Raw genomic sequence first — 19,894 nt, 5'->3', positions numbered from 1 at the left:
TGGGATGCTGGCGGCCTCTTGCTTCAGGCACAGTTGCTGTTTACTGACTGTGCCCTCCCCCCCGCATCCCACAGCCTTCCCTCACCTACCCTCCGCTGGGACAGCCCGAGTGGTACAGGCTGGGGCCGTGCAATCCCAGCCCTCCCAGAGTTCTCTCAGAATTTAGAATAATCTCCAGCCATCTCCCTCACTCCCCTCAAGAGCGGCTCTGTGCAAGCAGCAGTCCCTTCCACCCGGCTGCACTTCAAGGTCTGCCCCCTTTATTTACAGAGAATTAAGAAGAGGGTGATTAGGACTTCCTGGCCGGCCGTAGCAGCCCTGATCCCAGCTCAAGCTGCATTTAGTGACTCCCGGACTCTCGATAGGAAACAGAAAAGAAAAAAAAAAGTTGCTCCTCATGGGCAGGAAACTTTCTCCTTCGTCAGGGCCTCTGTTAGGGGGCCCAGCTCTGCGTCCTTTGGCCAGGAATCCCGTCCTTGGGGAGAAGGCCCTGGCCAGATTGTGAGGACTCAGTCAGTCCCGGCTATGGGGTCCAGAGTGGCGGGGCCTTGGGGGTAGACGAAGCCAAATCTTCCCGGGACTCATAGTCAAGGGGCAGAAGAGCAGCGCCCCACCCCCCGCCCCCTACACTGTCCTTTCCTATGGCGAACGGTTCTCGCCCCCCACCCTAAGGAGCAGTGACTCCCCACTTAGTCGGCCAACCCCTCATCCCCAAAGAGACACACACACACTCGCACTCGCACTCACACCGTCCGCTGGGTCGGGAGGGGGTGGGGGCTGGTTTACCCATAGATCGCGTCCTTGTCCCGCTTCAAGGCGTCGTTGACAGCGGATCCCATACTGGCCGGCATGACATTGGGGTGCGGGGCGTGAGCGCCGTAGTGCTGCGTGGCGTGAAGCGGCGGCCCGTGGTTCAGGTGGTGAACCGGAGGGATCGGCCGCGGCGCGTGAGGGTCTCCGTACATGGAAGCAGGCACCCCTACTCCGTCCATCCCGCCGTAATGGGGCAGCTCATCGTACTGTCAGAACCCGGCAGAGGGGCGGGGGGCGCGGGAGGTGAGAGAGAGCCAGGGGAGCCGAGGGAGGAGAGGAAAAGAAGCAGGGAGAAGAGAGCGAGCAAAGAAGTGGGGAAGGAACAGAGAGACGAGAGGGGGAGAAAGCCAAGGGAAGAAGAGCGAGGAGGAGGGGGCGGGAGGGGGAGGCAGGAGAAAAAGAGAGAGGAAAATACAAATAAAAACAAAGTCAGGAAGAAGTACCCAGCACGAGTTGAGCACACAGAAACCAAACCAGCCGAAACAACGGAGTTGAAAGTTGGGAGGGTGGGTGTTTTTAAATTAAAAAAAAAAAAAAAAAAGAAAAAGTATGAACCCAGAGCAGCGTTGAGAGCAGGGAGAGGGGGCGGTGAGGCCGGGGACCGAGGGGCGCCGGGAGGTCCCGCTCGGGCCGGAGGCAGCAGAACCGTAGCGAGCCAACCGAGGGAGAAGTGGAGTTAGTGAGAGGAGGAAGCCCCGGTTCCCACCCCTAACCCCCCTTCGTCTCCTCCAGAGGATCCAATAAATCAAAAGGCGAAATGAAACAAAATAAAGAGAAGAAAAACGCTAATAATCAGGACGAGAACGCCGAGGACGAGGGAAGACTGGGGCCAGTGCCTCCCCCGGGGCAGGGAGCGGAGGGTGGGGGTGGGGGGGTGGGGGGAATAACGTGAAAGTTACCAGAAACATTATTTAGCAGCGGATTCCCTGCGTCCTTGTCAATTTCAGAGACAAAACAAGCAGCCCAGGCTAGTCTAGGCGGCGGCGCAGCGGCTGCGGCAGCGCGGCCCCAGCGGCGGCCCCGGCGGCGGCGGCGGCTCCTACGCAGCCGGTGCCCGCCCCGAGCCGCGGGAGCAGCGGCAGCAGCGGCGCAGCAGCGGCAGCGGCGGCAGCAGGAGAACCGGGGGAATCGCGCTGCTGGGGTAAAAGCTGGAGCGAGGCGAAAGCGTGTAACAATTGCACTCGCACACACACACACACCACTCACACGCACTCGCCGCCCGCCCGCTCGCACAGCGCTGAAACACGCGCGCCCAGACACGCACACACGCACGCACACACACTCGCACACACGCAGAGGCACGGGGGGGAAAAGAAGCCGATGAATAATTTTGCTGCTATTTTTTTAAAATACTGGCCGCCATCATCAAGCAGCGAGCAGCAGCAGCGTTGAAGGGAGAGGAGGCACCGGGACAGGCCCCTCTTAGGAGAGGATTTATATCTAGGTAAGTGTTGGAGATTTAAACCTACCCTTTGCGCCATCAGTCTGCGCTCCAATAAACTCCTGGATGTGTCGTATATTTAATATCCCAGTCCGGATAAGAAAGTGATCTAGGCTGAAGATTCCTGTTTTTTGTTTTTTTGTTTTTTTTTTTTTCTCCAAACCAAGGAGACTTCTCCCAATTTTCCAATGTTATTTTTAGGGGGAAAAAAAAAAAACCCCGGGCAAAAAAACAAAGGGTTTTTTTTTTTTTCCTGTGATATTTCTTCTTTTTCTCTTTTTTCCTCTTCTTCCTCCTCCTCCTGATCTTCCTCCTCCTCCTCCACCTCCTCCTCCTCCCCCCTCCCCTCCTCCTCCTCTTCGGTCCTCCTTTCCCCCTCTTTCTCTTCTCTTCCCCTCAGTTGGAAAAAAAAAAAAAAGAAAAAGAAGAAGAAAAAGAAGAAAAAAAAATTTGTTAAGCCCCCGAACTGAAGGTTACGAGCGGCCCGTCAGCAGCCCACATGTAACCGAACTGTCGTGTTTCATGGCTTTTTGCCACTCCAGCTGTCAATCAAAGCCCGGAATGTCAAGGTAGTGAATGAATGATGGTTGATGATGATGAAGAGGAGGAATCTTTCAGACCCGTTTTTTTCTTCCAGTAAAACTCCGCGAGGGGTTTCTGCTTCTTGTATTTTTTCCTCCCCCTCCCCCCTCTTTTAGCTTTGCCCCCGCTGTATCTATAATATGATCCTCTCTCTTTAAAGTATCGTTCAAAGAAAGCAGGAGGGGAAAAATCAAGAAAAAAAACGAATAGTTTGCAAAAATTGGACTTCCTCCCCCCCTTTCTTGGTAGGTATTTTGTCTCTCCCTCTCTCTCTTTCTCGCTCGCTCGCTCGCTCTCACTCGCGCTCGCTCTCTCGCGCTCGCTCGCTCTCGCTCTCTTTCTCTCTCTGGGAGATGAGTGAGTGTCAGTAGGTGTTGGCAGGTTGGCTGCTGCCTGGCTTATAGAAGAGCCTCAGTTTGGCGGCGCGGGTCGGCGGCGGGAGAACGAAATGACGGAACCCGGAAGTCGTGGTGGCCATAGCCCGTCGTACGGCGGAGACACATCCCGGGAGTGGGGAGCGGGAGCGAGGAGGAGCGCGCCGCGCGGAGCCTCTGATATGCAGCGAGTGCGATCGGACGGCCCCGGTTGGGGGGGGCGGGGGAGGCGGGGGGCGGAAGGGGGAGGGGAGGCAGGAGCCCAGCAGACCCGAGCAAATCAGCGAGGCTGCTCCTCCGCGGGGATGGCGCGGGGGGAGGAGGGGAGGGAGGAAGAGGAGTGTGTGTATATGTGTGTGTGTGTGTGTGTGCGCGTTTGTGTGTGTGAGCTTGTGTGTGCGCGCGCGCGCGCGCACGTGAGGAAAGAGGGAGGGAAAGAGAGAAAGAGAATGAAGAAGACAGGGAGAGCGCAGAGAGGAAAACTGCAGAAACCCACAGGGAAAGTACGGTACAGCTTCAGATTTTTTATTTTTTTCTCTAAAACTTCTAGTTCATTTCCCCATCACTCCCGGCTCCTCCCTAACGGGGTCGTGTCGGGGACGTTTGGCATGGCGCTCCTGCTTTTGTTCCTTTTAATTCCGCGGCCCCCTACTCCTCTACCAGCCGACTGTCGCGCCCCGAAGGCTTTCTGCTAACACTCAGAGGCAGCAGGATCTGCAGACCGTACCAACGCCCGGCCAGAGTTTTGTTTTTGTTTTTAAGTGGTACTTTCTTCCCTGTGCAGAGCCAGGACCCTTGTTGTCAACATTCATTTTTTTTACTAGGAAAAGAAGAAACCAGCTTAACTCAGAGAGCACTCCCTCCAAGCTGTGCGGACGAGGGCCACCACGGAGAGTCTTTGGGGGCCGCAGAGGAATCAGGAGGGAGGAAGTGGGGAGAGAGTCTTTTGGGAACTTGATGTTGTCTGATGTTGCCAATGGGTGTGTGTATGTGTGTGTTGTGGGTGTGTGTATGTGTACACGCGCGCGCGACTGGTGTGCGACTCCGAAGTGGGTCTCACTTAGAGCTGGGAAGCATGGGAGCAAGCGGGAGAGAGAGGGGGAGAGAGAAAGAGAAAAAAGATGCCTAGCATGGAGGATTGGCCCGCACTCCCGGACCAGCTTTGTTGCGGTCGCCCGGGGCGCGGAGGCCAGGGCGAGGTACCGCTGGCTAATGGCTGTGTTAATTACATCGGGCAATTTAGGGCGATCTGGAAGATGGGGCCAATTCCGAAGGAACTTTTCCGAAAATGAAAAGAATCAGTACGTGTGGGGGGAAGGTAGCTATCCCACACGGTTTGCGTAGAAAGTAGTTCTAGCCGGTGTCTCTCCGAATCCCTGGCTGGAGCTGCTCCCAGCCTCACCTCCGCGCCGCGGGTATCCCGGCGGCTGCGTGTCAATCACTGGGAGCCCCGAGCTGGGGGCGGAGCTACGGTCTCCCCGCGCGCTCCGCTCTACATCCTCCGCCGTCCCCTGGCTCCAGGCAGCCCAGCAGCCAGGCCCTGCGCTCGGAGCGCGCCCTCTCTCCCCAACTCCTCGCTCTCGCCGTGGTTCATGATCCTAGAGAATTGAAAACAGACTGTTCCTCAACAGCTGCCTCCTTCTCCAACTTTGAACCCATTCTGGAGAATAGAAAGTAGCGTATCCTCTGCGCTGGGCTTTGACCGACTTCCCGAGAGATGGGGGAGGGGAGGGGAGCGCAAGGAGAATAAAGGAATAAAGTAGTGTGTGTGTCACACAAGAGAGAGAGAAAATGAGAGAGAATGAGAATATGAGAGGGAGAGAGTGAGAAAAGGCTGATAGGCTTTTCTTTTTTAAAGTCCCCCTTATATCTTCTCTGCTTCACTGTAAGCTTTCGGGCAACTCAACTGAGCTTAGATAGCAGCCTGCAGAGACTCCAAGCGGAGTCGGAGAAATTTGGCCCGATTTTAATAGGGTTGGGGAATGAGCTCGGGAGGTCAATAAAGCCCTCCAAAAATGATGAATGATTGAGCACCTGTGATGATGATAGTGATTACTGGAGCAATTAAACAGTTTGATTAAATGAGCCATCATAACAATGATGTCTGCGGGAAATCGGCCCTCACATATAAAAGAAAGATAGTGCGGAGGGACTTGCAGAGGCGAGGGTAGGGCGACGTCAGCGAGTGGGGCCGTGGATCGCGCAGTATTTGCCCGGGGTGGCCGCAGCGAGGACAGCCGGGCGCGCAGAGCCTCGAGATTAGAGTCTAGCCCAGGTTTCCAGAAACTCGTAAGCCAGGCTTCAAGCCGGTAAGAGCAGACTGGTGAGAAACCTGAACGTTGGGAGGAGGGTCCTTCCCCATCCACCTCCTCATTTTGTCTTCCCAGAAGAACTACAAGATTAAAAGCATCCTTCGTATTTGTTGCTGAGTTGCTCATGGACATATAAGGAAAGGTGAGTAAAAAAAAGAAGATGCAAAAGAGAAGAAAAGTTGACCTCCAGAATTTTATTAACAAGAGGTAATTGTTCGAATTCGGTTAATCCGAGGCGGGAAGATGACTGAGAAAGAAAAAAATCAAACTGGTCTCGCTACGGAGCATTTTCGACTTAGCAGAGGTCTTTATGTTGGTGGATCCACGGTCCCAGTGCAGCGCCGCTAGCTGAGAAGTTTGTACTCAGTTTTTAAGTTTTTAACTCTTCTAACTGTTCCTGTTATCAGTATTGCATATTTGTCGCCAATAGGGTTATTACTGTTTTAAGTGTCCTATATAGTAAGCAATAGGCGCCAATTACTTTTCTTTTTTAAAGGATCTCAATTTCCTTGAAAATGTTGCTTTTGTGAAAATCAACTTGGAACCGAACCTCTGCATCGCAGTTTAAACATTCGAAGTTGCTATCTTCTACTTCACTTACCATTACATTTTTTTTCTTAATGATATTGTGAAGTGAGTAGCATTCCTACAGCCTTTATTTAGAAAAATTACACGAAGATTTTTTTTTAAAGTGTTTCTTCCACGGCAGTGCATCGAGTAAAAACAATTCAGACCAACTGATGGTTTCTATATTTTCAAACAGTTGTTGAGCTAATAATGGGTTGATTATTCCGTGATCATCTTGAGTTTTACAAAAGAAAAACGTTTGAATTCTTTTTTCATGTGTTTTCATCCTTTGGGCGACGCAGAAGGCATTTTAATCTGAACTTCTTTCTTCCTTTCTCTCCCTGTCTCTCCCTGTCGCTCTGATATTCTGTAACTACTTTCGAATTTTATTGAGTACATTAAAGCAAGTAATTAGGACAATCTGGTCAGAGGTGGGAGGGAGAGAGAAATAGAACATTTTGAGATACTGTTAAGGAAAAAAACCAACCAATCATCCTTAACTCCAAAGACCTTAGTTAAGAAGTGTGAGAATGTTAAAAGTGAAGTCTTCCAGGAGGAAAATCTGTGTCATTTAAAATTTTACCAGTTTCCTAAAGGGAGAATCCCGAATTTCATGCGACTAAAGAGATTTCACTTACCTAGTTGCACGTAATTATGAAACTGTTAGTTTAAAATAGCATCGCAGTGCAGTCAGTTACACACAAGATCAAGTTGGAGGTGATTCACGATGTCCATTCTTGGTCAATCTGATGAATTCAAAGGACGATTACTTTTAATCACCAACTTGCTGATGTTTTATTAATAGAACTGAAGAACATTTAAGAACTTCATGGTCTCCCCTAACTCCCAGTTTTGCAGTCCCATTGAAACTACTCAAAAGCAGTGGAGTACGCAGGCTTTCTGGTTTCTAGTCCGGGATAGTATCTTGCTGATGCTCCGTTCTCAGCCTCCGAAACCCTTCCGGGACTTCGAGGCTCATCTGCTCTGCCACGTTTGGGGTAAAGGAAAAGTAGGTGGGGCAGGGCCGGGAGACCGGCGTGAGATGGGGGTCGCAGGAGGCGGCACACACCTCCGTCAATAGTCAGCCCCTTTTGCTCAGGCTGGAAATGGTTTTAACAGGCGGTAAAATTTCATCTTGCGGTGTCAAATTGGGGTCATTTTGGGGTTAGAGTTCTTAGTGTCCGAGAGGAGCTGTCCAGCTGCGTGGGGACTCATTAACTGCAAAAGATCTGTTTCAGTAAAAACAATTCAAAGACAATCAGAAGGCTGAAGACCTTCTACAAATCGCATTTTACAAGTGCCCCAGAACAAATATGGATGCTGAAGTCTATTTCTTCAGAATCCCAAATCGGCTACTGAGCTTTGGAGTCGGGGTGGGGGCACTGAATGAAAAAGAAAAAAAAAGGTGAAGGGAGGGGACCTGATCCGGTGGAGGTGAATGGGAGGGGGAATTAGGCCTTTCAAACTTGAGGGTCTGTTTTTAATCACCTCTTGCTTACTGGAGCATCCCCAAGACTTCTGAGAACTGCTTCTTTTCTACTTTTCCTTCTCTCTCTCTCTCTTTTTGTCTCAACATAGAATGATATTATAGGTAACATTCAAGATGTTAAAAGAATAATTGAATTGCCTTACAGTTACTTAATAAAGGGCATTGGCTTTATGGAGAGTAATTTGAACTGAGCATCTAAGAACCTAGACTCTATTTTGGGTGAATTTGCCCACCTTCCTGTAGGAACTTAAGCGTCTTTTCTTCCTTTTTTTTTACCTAAAAAGTTATAGATCCTCAGCACAGAAAAGTCCAAATTCCTCAGAACTGTAAAGTTTGAAGTGTTAATCTGTGTATTAAAATCACAGGGCTTAAAACCTTTTTGTCTTCTTACAACAGTCAGAACAATTGGCACCTTGCTAGAGGAACAAATAGATCCACCCTTAATCTTATTTGTAACTTTAGTTAATGTTTTGAATTGGGCTATTTTAGATTAATCAGGGTTTGGGGTTTTTTTTCTTTCTTTTTTTTTCCCTCTATAACGTTAATTTTTATTTGTGGAGGCTTTCTTGGCTGGTTTGGAAGAAATATACTAATTATTACTTTAATTCAAAAAATTCCTTCAGGTAAAAGGAAAGTGCCATTTTAAAATGAGAAGATAGATGTGAGATGCTTGGGCTTTTAGAATAAAACTAAATCAATATTTTAGAGTAAATTATGCTTTTAAAGAAGTGTTCTTGCATTACTGACCTGAGCAAGTAATTAGGATCCGAATATTTTCTTCTTCCTCTCTCTCTCCCTCCCCGGCCTCCACCTCGGTCACTAGGTCTTCTCTCTCCATCTGCTTCACTGTTCTTTGGTTTCTGAATGCAACAGGGAATTTTTGTAGTCCAGCTCTCTTCTCCAAGCCTCCCAGAGTAGAAATTGTTATTCAAGGAGTTTGGTTGCGGCCCTGCAGACACAGCCCTGAACCCAGCATCGCTAGGACAAAGGCAAAGGGGTTCTCTTTCTGTTCCAACCTGCTGGCTGACAGTTGGAATTTTTGATATATATTTTATTTGGTGTTTTCAATAACGTGTTTGCCTCTCGCTCCCCACCCCCTTGCAGTCATCTATTACTTTAAAAACATCTCTCTATAAAGCTCAGCTCATCCTTGTGAACTGTTCCTGACCTTCCCAGCCATGAAACCAGAAGCTCTGAAAGTTGCTCTAGGACGAATTTCACTTGCTTTCTTACCTGTTAACTTTGCTTATTCTCTTCTTAGTTGGGATCAAGAGAGGAAGGGGACCTCTTTTTGTTTGTTTTGGTCCTTTCCCCACTTAGGCTTTCTACCATGCACCCCTCCCCCCAATTAATAACAATAAGGCACCCCACAATTTCTCTTCTTAAATAAGATGGGGTGGAATGATTGTACTTTCTTCCTTTTGCTCTGCCTTATTTCTTATTTCTCCCAATTTTAGCTCCTATCCTATCTCGCAGTAGGAAAGTATTTCAATAAATAGCCCTCTAGCGCTATCTGGCGGGGCTCCAAGCACGATGTGCGCTAGCTCTCGCTGTCTCTGGCTCCTTCCCGCGCTCTTTTCCTTCCTCTCATCTTCCTCTCGCCTTCTCTTTCTCTTATCTCTAACGCAATCTTATTCTGTCCCCTCTTTCTCTCTTTCCTGCCTTCCCACTGTCCCCTTTCTAGTTCCCAACCCCATTTGCCGGGCAGACAGCTGGAAAGACCCGGTCAGAGACTGACACCACCGGAACCAGGTGATGCTCAGGCGGGGGAGCTCTTCTAGGACTCCCACCTTCACCCAACGTGGGCCACGCACGTCCTTTTCCTTTGATTCACATCTTACTGTAGTTTAACGCGTTGCTTAAGTCTCATCGTCTCAGCCGGCGGTGGTTTGGAAGGACTTAAACTGCATTTGTGACGTTTAGAGGAAAGAAGTCAGACGCTGGAATCCCGTCTAGTGGAGCCCGGCTAAGTTTTAGGTTAGAAGGCCGAGTCTCAATGCGAGTTTGACTGAAGGGTCGGGGCTTTTGCAGGGGTGAGAATAGCCCTTCGGAAGAGGGCTGGGGTGGGGGCGCCAGCCGGCCCCTCTTCCCTCCACCACCTTACAGCACAGCAAAGTGCTCCAGTTTATGTCCTGGGCCTGTCCAGGATTTAAGAAATAATAAATTATTTGAAATAATAATAATAAATTAGTTTTATTCTCCCTCTCCCACCATCACTACCACATCAAATTTGGAGAGGAGTGGAAAGAAAAGTGGAAGTAGGAAAGCTCACTGGAAACCCCAGAGGGCAAAAAAAAAAAAAGGCAACAGAGACTTCGGGGAATGTGCTTGAGGATGCAGTACTCATCAGTGTTCTCCCTCCTTTCTGGAAGAGATTTGTCTTCTTTCTTGTTTGTGGCTTAAAGAAAAAAGAAAAAACCAGTAGCTGGTAAACCTTTAGCATAGGGTGGGGAGTTAGAGGGGACAGGGGCAGAAGGAGAGATTCAACTCCAACTCGGTACTTTAAAATTCTCTCTCTCTCTCATACACACACACAACTCACACACCCCTCCCCACACTGAGCCTTAGAGACGTCTCTAGTCCTCTCTTTGAGCAAATCTCTTCCATCTAGTTCTTGAAACAGAGAAAACAGTATGGGACCTGGGCGACTTTGTGATTGCATAAAAGTGCAGTCATATGATCAACTTCGTGACTGCATTTTCTAAAATTTAGTTTTGACCTTGAGAAGTAAAAGCCAGGACCATATCCCCAGTACAAGACCCAATCAGTAGCTACTTGAAGCTAGGGGCCTTCAGCCTGCAGTGACTTTGATCACACAAAGACCTCTTGCCACCTCTAAAATTCTCCTCTCCCCACCATCTCAAAAATAGAATAGAAAGGAGGGTGGAGGATGACTCAAGTGTAGGTTCTGTTCCTCAAGAATTGACCCCTCCTGCTCTCATCCTGAAGAAAGAAAGCACAATTTAGGTATAATTAATTGAGGGCTGTTATTAGGTCATCATTAGCCAAGGTGCAAATAGTTGCAGCCCATTTTTACTTAAAATTGACCAGCCCCAGAGTGATAGATCGATTTGGAGTACAAAAATGATGTATCAAAACATCAATGTCGATTATTTGAAATATTGTAGTCGAATTTTTTTATTGCTTCATCGGTTAAGTGTCTGAAAGTGCAGTGTTCAAACATATATTTATGTTGTCAATACTGTCAGAACTGTCAGTTTTACTATACTGGATTTGTACTACATTTCGAATTTACTCATTTACATAAAATGCCCACTCTAGGATTCCCCCACCCCCAATCCATCTCTCTCCTCCCAGCTCTGGAAAATCCGTGTCAGTTTCTTCAAAGGATTCAGCAATCTTTGCCTCAGCTACAGTGTGCAGTGCCTTCTTTACTCAATTTTCCACATCGGATTACATGTCTTTTTCACCATTTCTAACTTTCAGAGATCCTTCCTCCATTCTTTCCAACTCTGCCTACTCCAACCTTTTCTCCAAAATAGTGTTATAGCCCTTAGAGTAGTATTGTAGCACTTGGACTATGTTCCAGTCCATGGGATCGCAAGGAGTCGAACAGGACTTAGTGACTGATCAACAAACAATAAGCACTTGGAAAGCTTCTGATTTAAATAGCCTCATCTCAACTCCAAATAAACTGTTTAGGTAGAAAACCAAAAAACCAGACTTCACTGTACCTCTTTGACTGCACTCTTGTAAACCCGGCTTCCCTGGGCACAGGAGATCACATGTGTTAGGCTCCCATCATCAAATTACCTGGAAGATTCAAATCTTCCAGAGAAAATGAACTTGGAAATATACTGTTTCTTTTCAGTTAAAAGCCGTGATAAGAGAAAAAGAAACAATACATATAAATGATCGGCACGTTTTACCTTTAAAAGCTTTTGAACTCAATCAAAAGACACAAGTTGGAAGCAGAATTGACAGTTTTAATTCTACCCATTTTCATCTGGCACATCAGATCAGAGGCAATCATTTATTTTATGAGGGGTAGATGAGAAAGTCAGATAGAAAGCTTGAATCCACTGAAGTCTCTATCCTAAAAAAATTAGAGAAACTAGTGAAATGCAAACATTCCACTGCTCCACACTCTCAGTCTAGACTAATTGAAATTTATAAATTCATATTCTGCCTAATTTTATGCTTTTTATTTTGTTTTCTAGGATTCCCTCCAAGACTGATAGGAAAGACAGGGCCACTTCTGGACTATCTGTGAGGATGTGTTTCTATAATACTGAAGCACTTTTTATAAACCTTTTGGTGTATTTAAATAAATCTATTTGGACATTAAGAGAAGCCATATATACAAAGGATAGTTTTGCTTTATTCCAGTAATCCCGATATTAGAAAAAAATTTCACAATCTGAGAAGCCTTGGCAAAAAAAAAAAAAAAAAAAAAAGTTTTCTGCGTGCATCTGCATGTCTCCGTGCGCACGTTTATAAACATCTCCCAGTCCGTGTTTGTGCGTTACCTCCCTCCTGCCATACACTCGAAGGCAGAGGCGTCGAGGGATCGCCCCCAGAGAGCTGTGTTTACTTAGGTTTTTTTTTTATCTCGCCGCCATGTATGACAAGTGTTACTTCAAGAAATTCATCAGCCTTCTATAGATACTTCCAGTTTTGCTGTAATGATCTGCAGAAGAGAACTGCCATCACTTTCTCACATCCCAAGGTGTTGCAGGAACTCACCGAAAGGGGAGAGTGGCTGAAACGCTTAATTACAGTGCAGGAGGGAGGGGCGCGAGGCGGGACCTCGGAAGGGAGAGTGGGGAAGGTCTTTACCTGGCCTGGACTTGAAGAAAGCTGTGAATCCTCGCGTTGAAAATTTGAGAAAGGTAGGATTGCTTTTTTTTTTTTTTTTTTTGTAATGCCTTTGGGGAGAAGTGATACCCTTGTGTAACAATTAGCTCAGACAATAAAAATAATTGGAAAATCAGTTGGAATTTCTGAGTTTTTAATTACGTTTAATTTTGTGCTAAGCCGTAAAATTACGAATGCCCCTCAATTAAACACTCTCCTCTTGTAAAGCGTTTAACAACAATTATTCCTTAATCAGTCTGAATGTGAGTCACAAATGATGCTTTTCCACATCAAAGGGACGTCCTTCGACGTTACCTTTTAGTCATAAGTAAGAGGATTAATTCCTATAATTAGAGGGATAAATATGTGCATAAATACATCTCTCACTCTCTCCTTAAAAAAAAAAAAAAAAAGCCACTTTCACTCTGTGTGAGACGTGGCCGGCTGTGGTAGGGCAAGGATTTTAATTGTCCGCTTCTGCCAGACACCACTTTCCTGTCGGGCGAATCGAACCGTGGAGACGCGGGCGCAGAGCACAGACCCCCCAGAGGGGTACACACGCGCACACAGGTATACACAGAAACGCACACACGAGTCAGGCAGGAGGTCCAGTGCTCGGGATCCCAAGGCCCCCCGCTAATTCCAGTGCGATCTTCCCAAGAAAATACCACACCCCCCCCCAACCTTGGCCCTGCCCTGCGCTGTGAGAGAGTTCTCTTCCTGCGGTCCACTTGCCCTGGATGGAGAGGGGGGTCCCTGCCCTAAACTAAAGGTCCAGGTTGACTCTTCAGGCTACAAATAAAAATTGAGCATGACCTTTTAAAACTCGTGTGTGAATATCTCATTTACCTAATGACTTTATGTCACCTAGGAAGAAGGTCAATTTCCTCTTAACCTTTCCCCCGCTGCTGCAGTAAGCATTCTTCCCTAATCAATGGTGGCTGGAATAATCAATTCCCATTTTATGATCGCTGACAAACTCAGTCTCTGGGCGGGGTGTGAGCGCGGTGGGGCTCGTTCCGGCCGGGATAGAGGTCTCCCTGGGTACGCTCAGCTCCGCCCGGCGCCCGCCGAGGGAAGCTGCTCGCTCTTGCGTCGAGTTCAGAGACCTTGGCAAACTTCCCTCCCCCAACCGCCGGCGTGACTTCTGAGTTGTCACTAATCCGAACCTGATATTCACCAGAGCTCTTTCGGTCAGCGACAACGCTCCCCGCTGCTGCTGGGCCTCCCACCCTCCCCTCCTCGAAGTGTTTTTATTTCAAAGTCTGCAGGCAGGGATTGTCCCGACCCAAAGGAGTGCGTGCGTGCGTGTGCGTGTGTGTGTTTTAGTTTCATTTACATTTTTAAAATTATTTTTGCCTTCTTCTGCATGCATCTCTTAGCTCTTTCACTGTGTCTCAGCCGGGCTCACTTTGCATAAACAAAGCAACAACAGAAGCTCCGAGTGGGTGGATTCGTGTGGAAATGAAGTCAACTGGCAGAGTTCTCTTTCTCTTTTCCTGTCTCCTTTTCCTTTTCCCCTCCCTCTCCCATCTCTCCTTCCTCTTCTGTTACCTTCCTCCTCCTCCTCTACCTCCCCCAGCAACACTCAGTCATCCTAAAAGATGGGTTTCTAGATGCCACTTTACCCCTATTTTTATTTAGTTCCTGAGTCAGGGGAAATTACCAGGAAAATTACTAAGTCAGAGCTGGTTTGAAAGTGAATTCGGGATAGGTTCAACATTCTTGATATTTCCAGGGCCTAAATATGAGCTCTTCTCACCTTGTATCTCATAAAGTAGAGATACAAGACTTTTAGCCGCACAAGTCTTGTTTGAAGAGCACGCTCTCAACACTGGTTCACCTCCCATCACTGGAATTTCCTTACCCTTATTCTGCCCTAACTCCATTTTCACTCACTACCAAGGTGTGATGAAGCTGCTGATGATTATCAGGTAAACAAAAAACCTGCTTAGCTGGGGTTCAAAGGCAGGCAAGACAATCACTTTTCTTGGAAAAGATGTCCTCCACTCAGGGTTTTTCAGATTTCTTATGATTAGCCAGCTAGTTATAACTGAGCTCCAAATCCAAGCTTTTCTCCTGAGTGTTCTCTCAGGTCACATTGATGGCCTTTGAAGAGGTCATTAAAAATGCCCTCCTTGGAAAAAAAAAAGAAAATGCCCCCCCCTTTTAAAAATCCATGCACCTCATTACTCATGGGCAGGTATTCTGTTACAATAGAGAAGTTTGTCAATCAAAACAAAATTGTAGATATTCCACCCTAGAAGGTGGAATAAACGATAAATTGCTTACTCTGATGTAAAACAAAACAAAACAAAAATGGTATGTGAGTTCAAGGTGAGGCATCTCTGGGTCAAAACACTCACTGTTCACCCCCAACAGCTTCCTCAGGTCCTGTTAGGAACAGAGATAACTGACAAGGCCACCTTTCCAGCCTGCCAGAAACTCAAGGTTCATTCCTTTCTTGCCTTGGGTCTGAAGGCGCTAGTGTTGTGACCCCCAGGAGGCAGAGAGAACAGACGAGGTGCAGGGCCTGACCTGGGATGGGGCCAGGCCAAGTTCCCAGTGTTGTTACTTCCCTTCTTGCTTCATACCAGGAAGTACATCTGCAACTCTAGTTGAATTAGATTCTGGATTTAAATGGGCATTGAGGGCTGGTCCAGCTCTGATTCGTAGTTTATACCAGATTTGTTTTTTAGATTTGTTTCATATTCCCAACAACTGAATTAGATTTTCTGCAACTACAGCTTGTACAGGCCAGAAAGAACTTGTGTGGGAAGAGTTCCCCATTACTAGGAGACCTAAGTGGGACTTTTATCTCAATTTGACAGAGGAGCAGACAGATTGGGGATGGGCCCCCTGACCTCAGATAATTACTACAGCCTTCCTTCTTAAACAAATTTAATTCTCACATAAGAGTAATTAACAACCTCTGACTATTCACTCACTCTATGAGAATTTCCTTTCCTTATCTTCAGGGCCCTCACAGGGATGTTGAATAATATGTTTAATATTAGTTGTTAGTTTCACCTAGGTTAAGCATTTTGGATTTTGCTCACTTCTTCCACAGTCGATGGAATACATTTAGCATAGTCTTGGGCTGTGTTCTCATTCTAGCAGGTGAACCAGGAAATAAAATCATCAATTTACTCCCCTCTCTACTCCCCATACTAGATTACTCTTTGAACAAAGAAAATTGTCTAATTGTGCTTAATTTAGAGAGCATGCCAGAAGTTTTTTTTTTTTAATAATAAAAATGTTATTCTCTCCCTTTGACTTTTTAACAGCTTTGTCTCTTTGTCTCTATCCGTGTTTTACACAGGATTATAAATCAAAATTACATGTCAGGATTTATGAAACATAAGTATAGGAGCAGGAAGAAAGACCACACAGACCACTAACTTTTCAAAGGTGGCTGAGGTCTCTGCAAGTTTCATGTCCTAAATGGAAAGACATCTCTTTCAAGCATCTCTAAGGGAGAGGGTTGGATTAGATCACTTCTGAGGATGTTTCTAATCCTGGAAGGACAAGAAGGAACTCTCTAGCTGAGGATCAGTCAGGAGTCCAGGCACTGGAGTCTGACAGGGAGGAGCTGAATCCTGGGTCTGTCCTGTGCTGATTATGTGATCTCAAGAAACAACCTCTTTGAATCTCAGTAGTCTCAGGTATGGAGAAGGCAATGGCACCCCACTCCAGTACCCTTGCTTGGAAAATCCATGGACGGAGGAGCCTGGTAGGCTGCAGTCCATGTGGTCGCTAAGAGCTGGACATGACTGACTGACTTCACTTTCACTTTTTACTTTCATGCATTGGAGAAGGAAATGGCAACCCACTCCAGTGTTCTTGCCTGGAGAATCCCAGGGATGGGGAAGCCTGCTGGGCTGCTGTCTATGGGGTCGCACAGACACGACTGAAGCGACTTAGCAGCAGCAGCAGCAGCAGTCTCAGGTATAAAATCAGGATAACTATACTCAACACCATCAGCTTTTCCAGATCCACTCTTTGCTTTCTGCATCAGGCCCTGTGATCCTGGAGGCTCACATGAATGATTTCAGAATGCCGCCTTGGCCTTTGCTAGGGATATGCTCAGAGTGGATAGAATGAGGGCTGAGCATTGATCCCCAGGGTACCTGTGGGCTGGCTACATCCCAGCCATGGCTCAAGCAGCCTTCTTCACAGAGCTCTCTCTCTGGGTTCAGGTAACCACTTCCCTCCCTATGACCAGCCTAGGAGCACTGCTCCATTCCCTTGTGGTTTCCTAACACCCCACTCACACCTTTTTAATATAATTCCTTTATGAAGCACTCCTCAAATTTCCCAATTTGATATGCACCATCTGTTTCCTGCTGGACCCTGACTGATGCACCTAATAAACTTGTTTGGAGGATTAAAATTAAATGAGATAATGTAAAGCACAAAGCACAATTCCTTGCCTATAGTAAAAGCCTAATAAACAGCACTTTTACTTTTTTTTTCATAATTATTATCAGCTGTACCCCCCTCATTTTATACATGAGAAAATGGAGGCCCCAAGTGGTTAAGATACTAATTCAAAGTCTAATTAACTCAAGATAGTAACAACCCTGGGACCAAGTCCCTGGACTAGCAGCTCTCAGCTCACTACTCTTTCTACAGCAGTTCTTGTTGAGCAAAACATGGGGGAGGAGGGAGATCCTTTTGTGATAGATATTGGAAGAAGGGTTAGATGAGTTAGAGGCAGGGGTGTAGGAGATAATAAACATCTTTCCATATAGCATTGGTTTGTCTCTGCTAAATTATTGCTGAAATAAAGCATGATATTGTGATTTGGAGTCCAGTGATTTCACTAAGAATAGAATAGCTACATTATAAGAGGAGCAATGTATGTTTGGCAGGGTAAAAAGGAAATTATGAACACATAATTGGAAGGTTTACCAAGAGGCATCATAATGTTTTTAAGACATATAAGGGATACCAGAATTAATTTTTAAATAAAGGCTGATTTTTGGATTAGCAGTACAGATTAAGTATGAATTTTATAGTTCTTTAGAATACACAATTGTGCCATGAACTTGTACCATCAGGACACTACAGACATTCTATAACTTGATAATACTAACAAGTTGATGGACATCTTTCAGTTATGTATTCCTACCTTCAGTCATTCAAACAAATATTTATGTGTCTGTAGTATTCTCCAAGTCTACTATAGGTGTTAATATATAAAAATTAATTAAATATATTCTCTGCTTCAATGGGTTTATATTGTGAAATAAGTAGGTGTATCAACAGCTTTTGGTAAGAATAAAAGTAGAAATAAGCCTAGGCTACAAAGAGAGCCATGAAGAGGTGGCATTGCAAGAACAGGCTTTCCTGAGTCAGAATTGAATCTTAGCGAAGAGAAATTAGTCTCAGTGCAGTTATATTCTAGCCTTCCAGATGGATGCTTCCAAATTATTGATAATACCATTTAATTAAAAATTAGCTCCTTCCAATATAGATATTAGTGACAAAATAACCCCCATGTATAATATTGTTTTAATATTACACTTTACTATAGCAGGGTGGCTGAAGTATATGTGAAACAGGAAAATTTAAATAATATTTGTCTTGATCACTAGAGTGTATGACAGGGAAAGAGGTATACATTTAAAAGATGATATTTTACACAGACTCCTTGGAAAATGTTACCTTCAAAGAAGATTGCTTTAATGTACTTTACCACTTAGGCCTTATTTATATAATGAGTTAGATCAGGTTTATTTGAGATATAAACACATACTTTGAAAAATGAGTTGGAACCTATGCATGGAGAAGAAACATAGGGCCATTTCTTCCAGAAACCAGGATGGATTCATATACAACTGGACACACTAATAAATATAACACAACTTAAAACAGGTTGTTTCTACATATTCATCACAAAATTGGTCAGTACATCTCAATTTTAAAGGATAAACATGATGCCTAAGTATAATATACTTTACCATGGTAAAGCTGCTGAATATTTGTGTCTTTCTCTGGAAGTCCAAAGTAAAAAGGTATCTAACTCTGGCTCATTCTCATTTAAGTTGCTTTGTTTACTGACCTGGATCATCCTCACTTGATTCTCTCTTTTTTTGTCCACCCTACTCACCTATTATGTGTGTGTGTGTCTATATATATATGTTGTGTTTTATTGTTGTTTACTCACTAAGTCGTGTTTCACTCTTTTGGAACCACATGGACTGTACAGCTCATCAGATTCCTCTGTCCATGGGATTTCCCAGACAATAATATTGGAGTGGGTTGCCATTTCTTCCTCCAGGGGATCTTCCTGATCCAGGCATTGAACCCCCATCTCCTGCACTGGCAGGTGGATTCTTTCCCATTGAGTCACCAGGGAAACATACACCTATATATGTATGTATACATATCTCCATTTTAGTCATCCATAATTACACTTGGAACTTAAACTTACTTTCAAGATCTCAGATGTAGAGATTTTTTTTCCCCTATCATATCTTTATTCTCTATTGAAACAAACTATTCTGTCTTCAGAGAAGGCAATGGCACCCCACTCCAGAACTCTTGCCTGGAAAATCCCATGGACGGAGGAGCCTGGTAGGCTGCAGCCCATCTATGACTCATTACAAATTCTGGTTTCTTGAACATTTTCTGCCAATCTATCAGCCATATCTTGATTTACTTGATTGCATACCCAGTTTAAAGCATTAAGCAATCATTAACCATTTATGTTTTTTTTTCTTTTTAAAAAGTAATATATACTCATTAAAGATGATTTGACAGTGTGGAAAAGTGGGTAAAAGAAAAAAAATCACCCATAGATAAAGTATCCAGACACAGTGCTGTCAAAATTTAATTGTATTTCTTTGCATTTTTTCTATATGTAGTTCCTTTTTTGTAGTTGTAATTGTGCTTTGCATAAAACTGCATTCTAGTTAAGCTTTCAAGTTCTTTATGACCATCAATCTAGATGTCATCAATTAAATTATCATAATTCACTTTTCCATTGCACTATTGTTTGGCTCTAATTTATTATTTTGTATTTTATGTACAATTCTGTAACAAGCACTTTTGTATGTAAAGATCTTTCAGAATTATTTTCATAGAATGGATTCCTGAACATAGATTCAAGGGTTTGAGTGTATTTAAGTTGACATTCAAAGCCTCTATTGCTTTCTGAACATTTTGTCATGACCTCTGTGACAATCTCCATCTTATTCATTTTCTGTTTCTCTGGCTGAATAATCAGCTTTTGAAGGAAGAAGTCCTGAATACATACACTATAATTACGGTCTGAATTTCAATTGGCCTCCTGAAGCTAAGATTTTTCTTCTACCCATTTTCTGTGGTGAATCCTTATTTTGACAATACCTCATTTTATCTTCTAATCCCCTGTCCCTCTCTCCTCTTCCTTTTCCCTCCTTTCCTCCTTTTCTCTACAAAACACTCAGAAGCCTCTCAGTACTCTTGCCCTTTCCTTCTCAGATGACTCCATGTCCAGTATCACTGAAAC

At 45.2% G+C, this 19,894-nt stretch overlaps 1 protein-coding gene and 1 long non-coding RNA gene across 7 annotated transcripts in view; one reads left to right on the top strand and one right to left on the bottom strand.

Annotated features, from left to right (window-relative positions):
• Positions 1–7,683, bottom strand: part of MEIS2 (Meis homeobox 2) — a 226,354-nt gene extending 218,671 nt beyond the window's left edge. For 2 of the 6 annotated variants that reach the window (XM_040226976.1, XM_040226975.1), the window contains exons 1-2: positions 2,283–7,682; positions 787–1,019 (exon numbers count right to left, since the gene is read on the bottom strand). In XM_040226976.1, coding sequence (XP_040082910.1) covers positions 787–1,019; positions 2,283–2,294 — 245 coding nt within the window. In that variant the 5' untranslated portion in view covers positions 2,295–7,682. Of the gene's footprint in view, positions 1–786; positions 1,020–2,282 lie in introns of those variants that run through there. The other 4 variants (XM_040226974.1, XM_040226977.1, XM_040226979.1 and 1 more) reach the window with 4 other exon arrangements.
• Positions 5,594–12,532, top strand: LOC120853238. Its single transcript, XR_005718744.1, has 2 exons — positions 5,594–5,664; positions 11,760–12,532. It is a non-coding gene; the product is annotated as an uncharacterized LOC120853238 (long non-coding RNA).
• The last annotated feature ends 7,362 nt before the right edge of the window (positions 12,533–19,894 follow it).

Source organism: Oryx dammah, unplaced genomic scaffold, assembly GCF_014754425.2.
Source record: "Oryx dammah isolate SB20612 unplaced genomic scaffold, SCBI_Odam_1.1 HiC_scaffold_26, whole genome shotgun sequence".
Classification (NCBI taxonomy): Eukaryota; Metazoa; Chordata; class Mammalia; order Artiodactyla; family Bovidae; genus Oryx; species Oryx dammah.
Note: the sequence above shows the minus strand (reverse complement) of the source record. Positions and strands in the feature narration are given on the sequence as shown.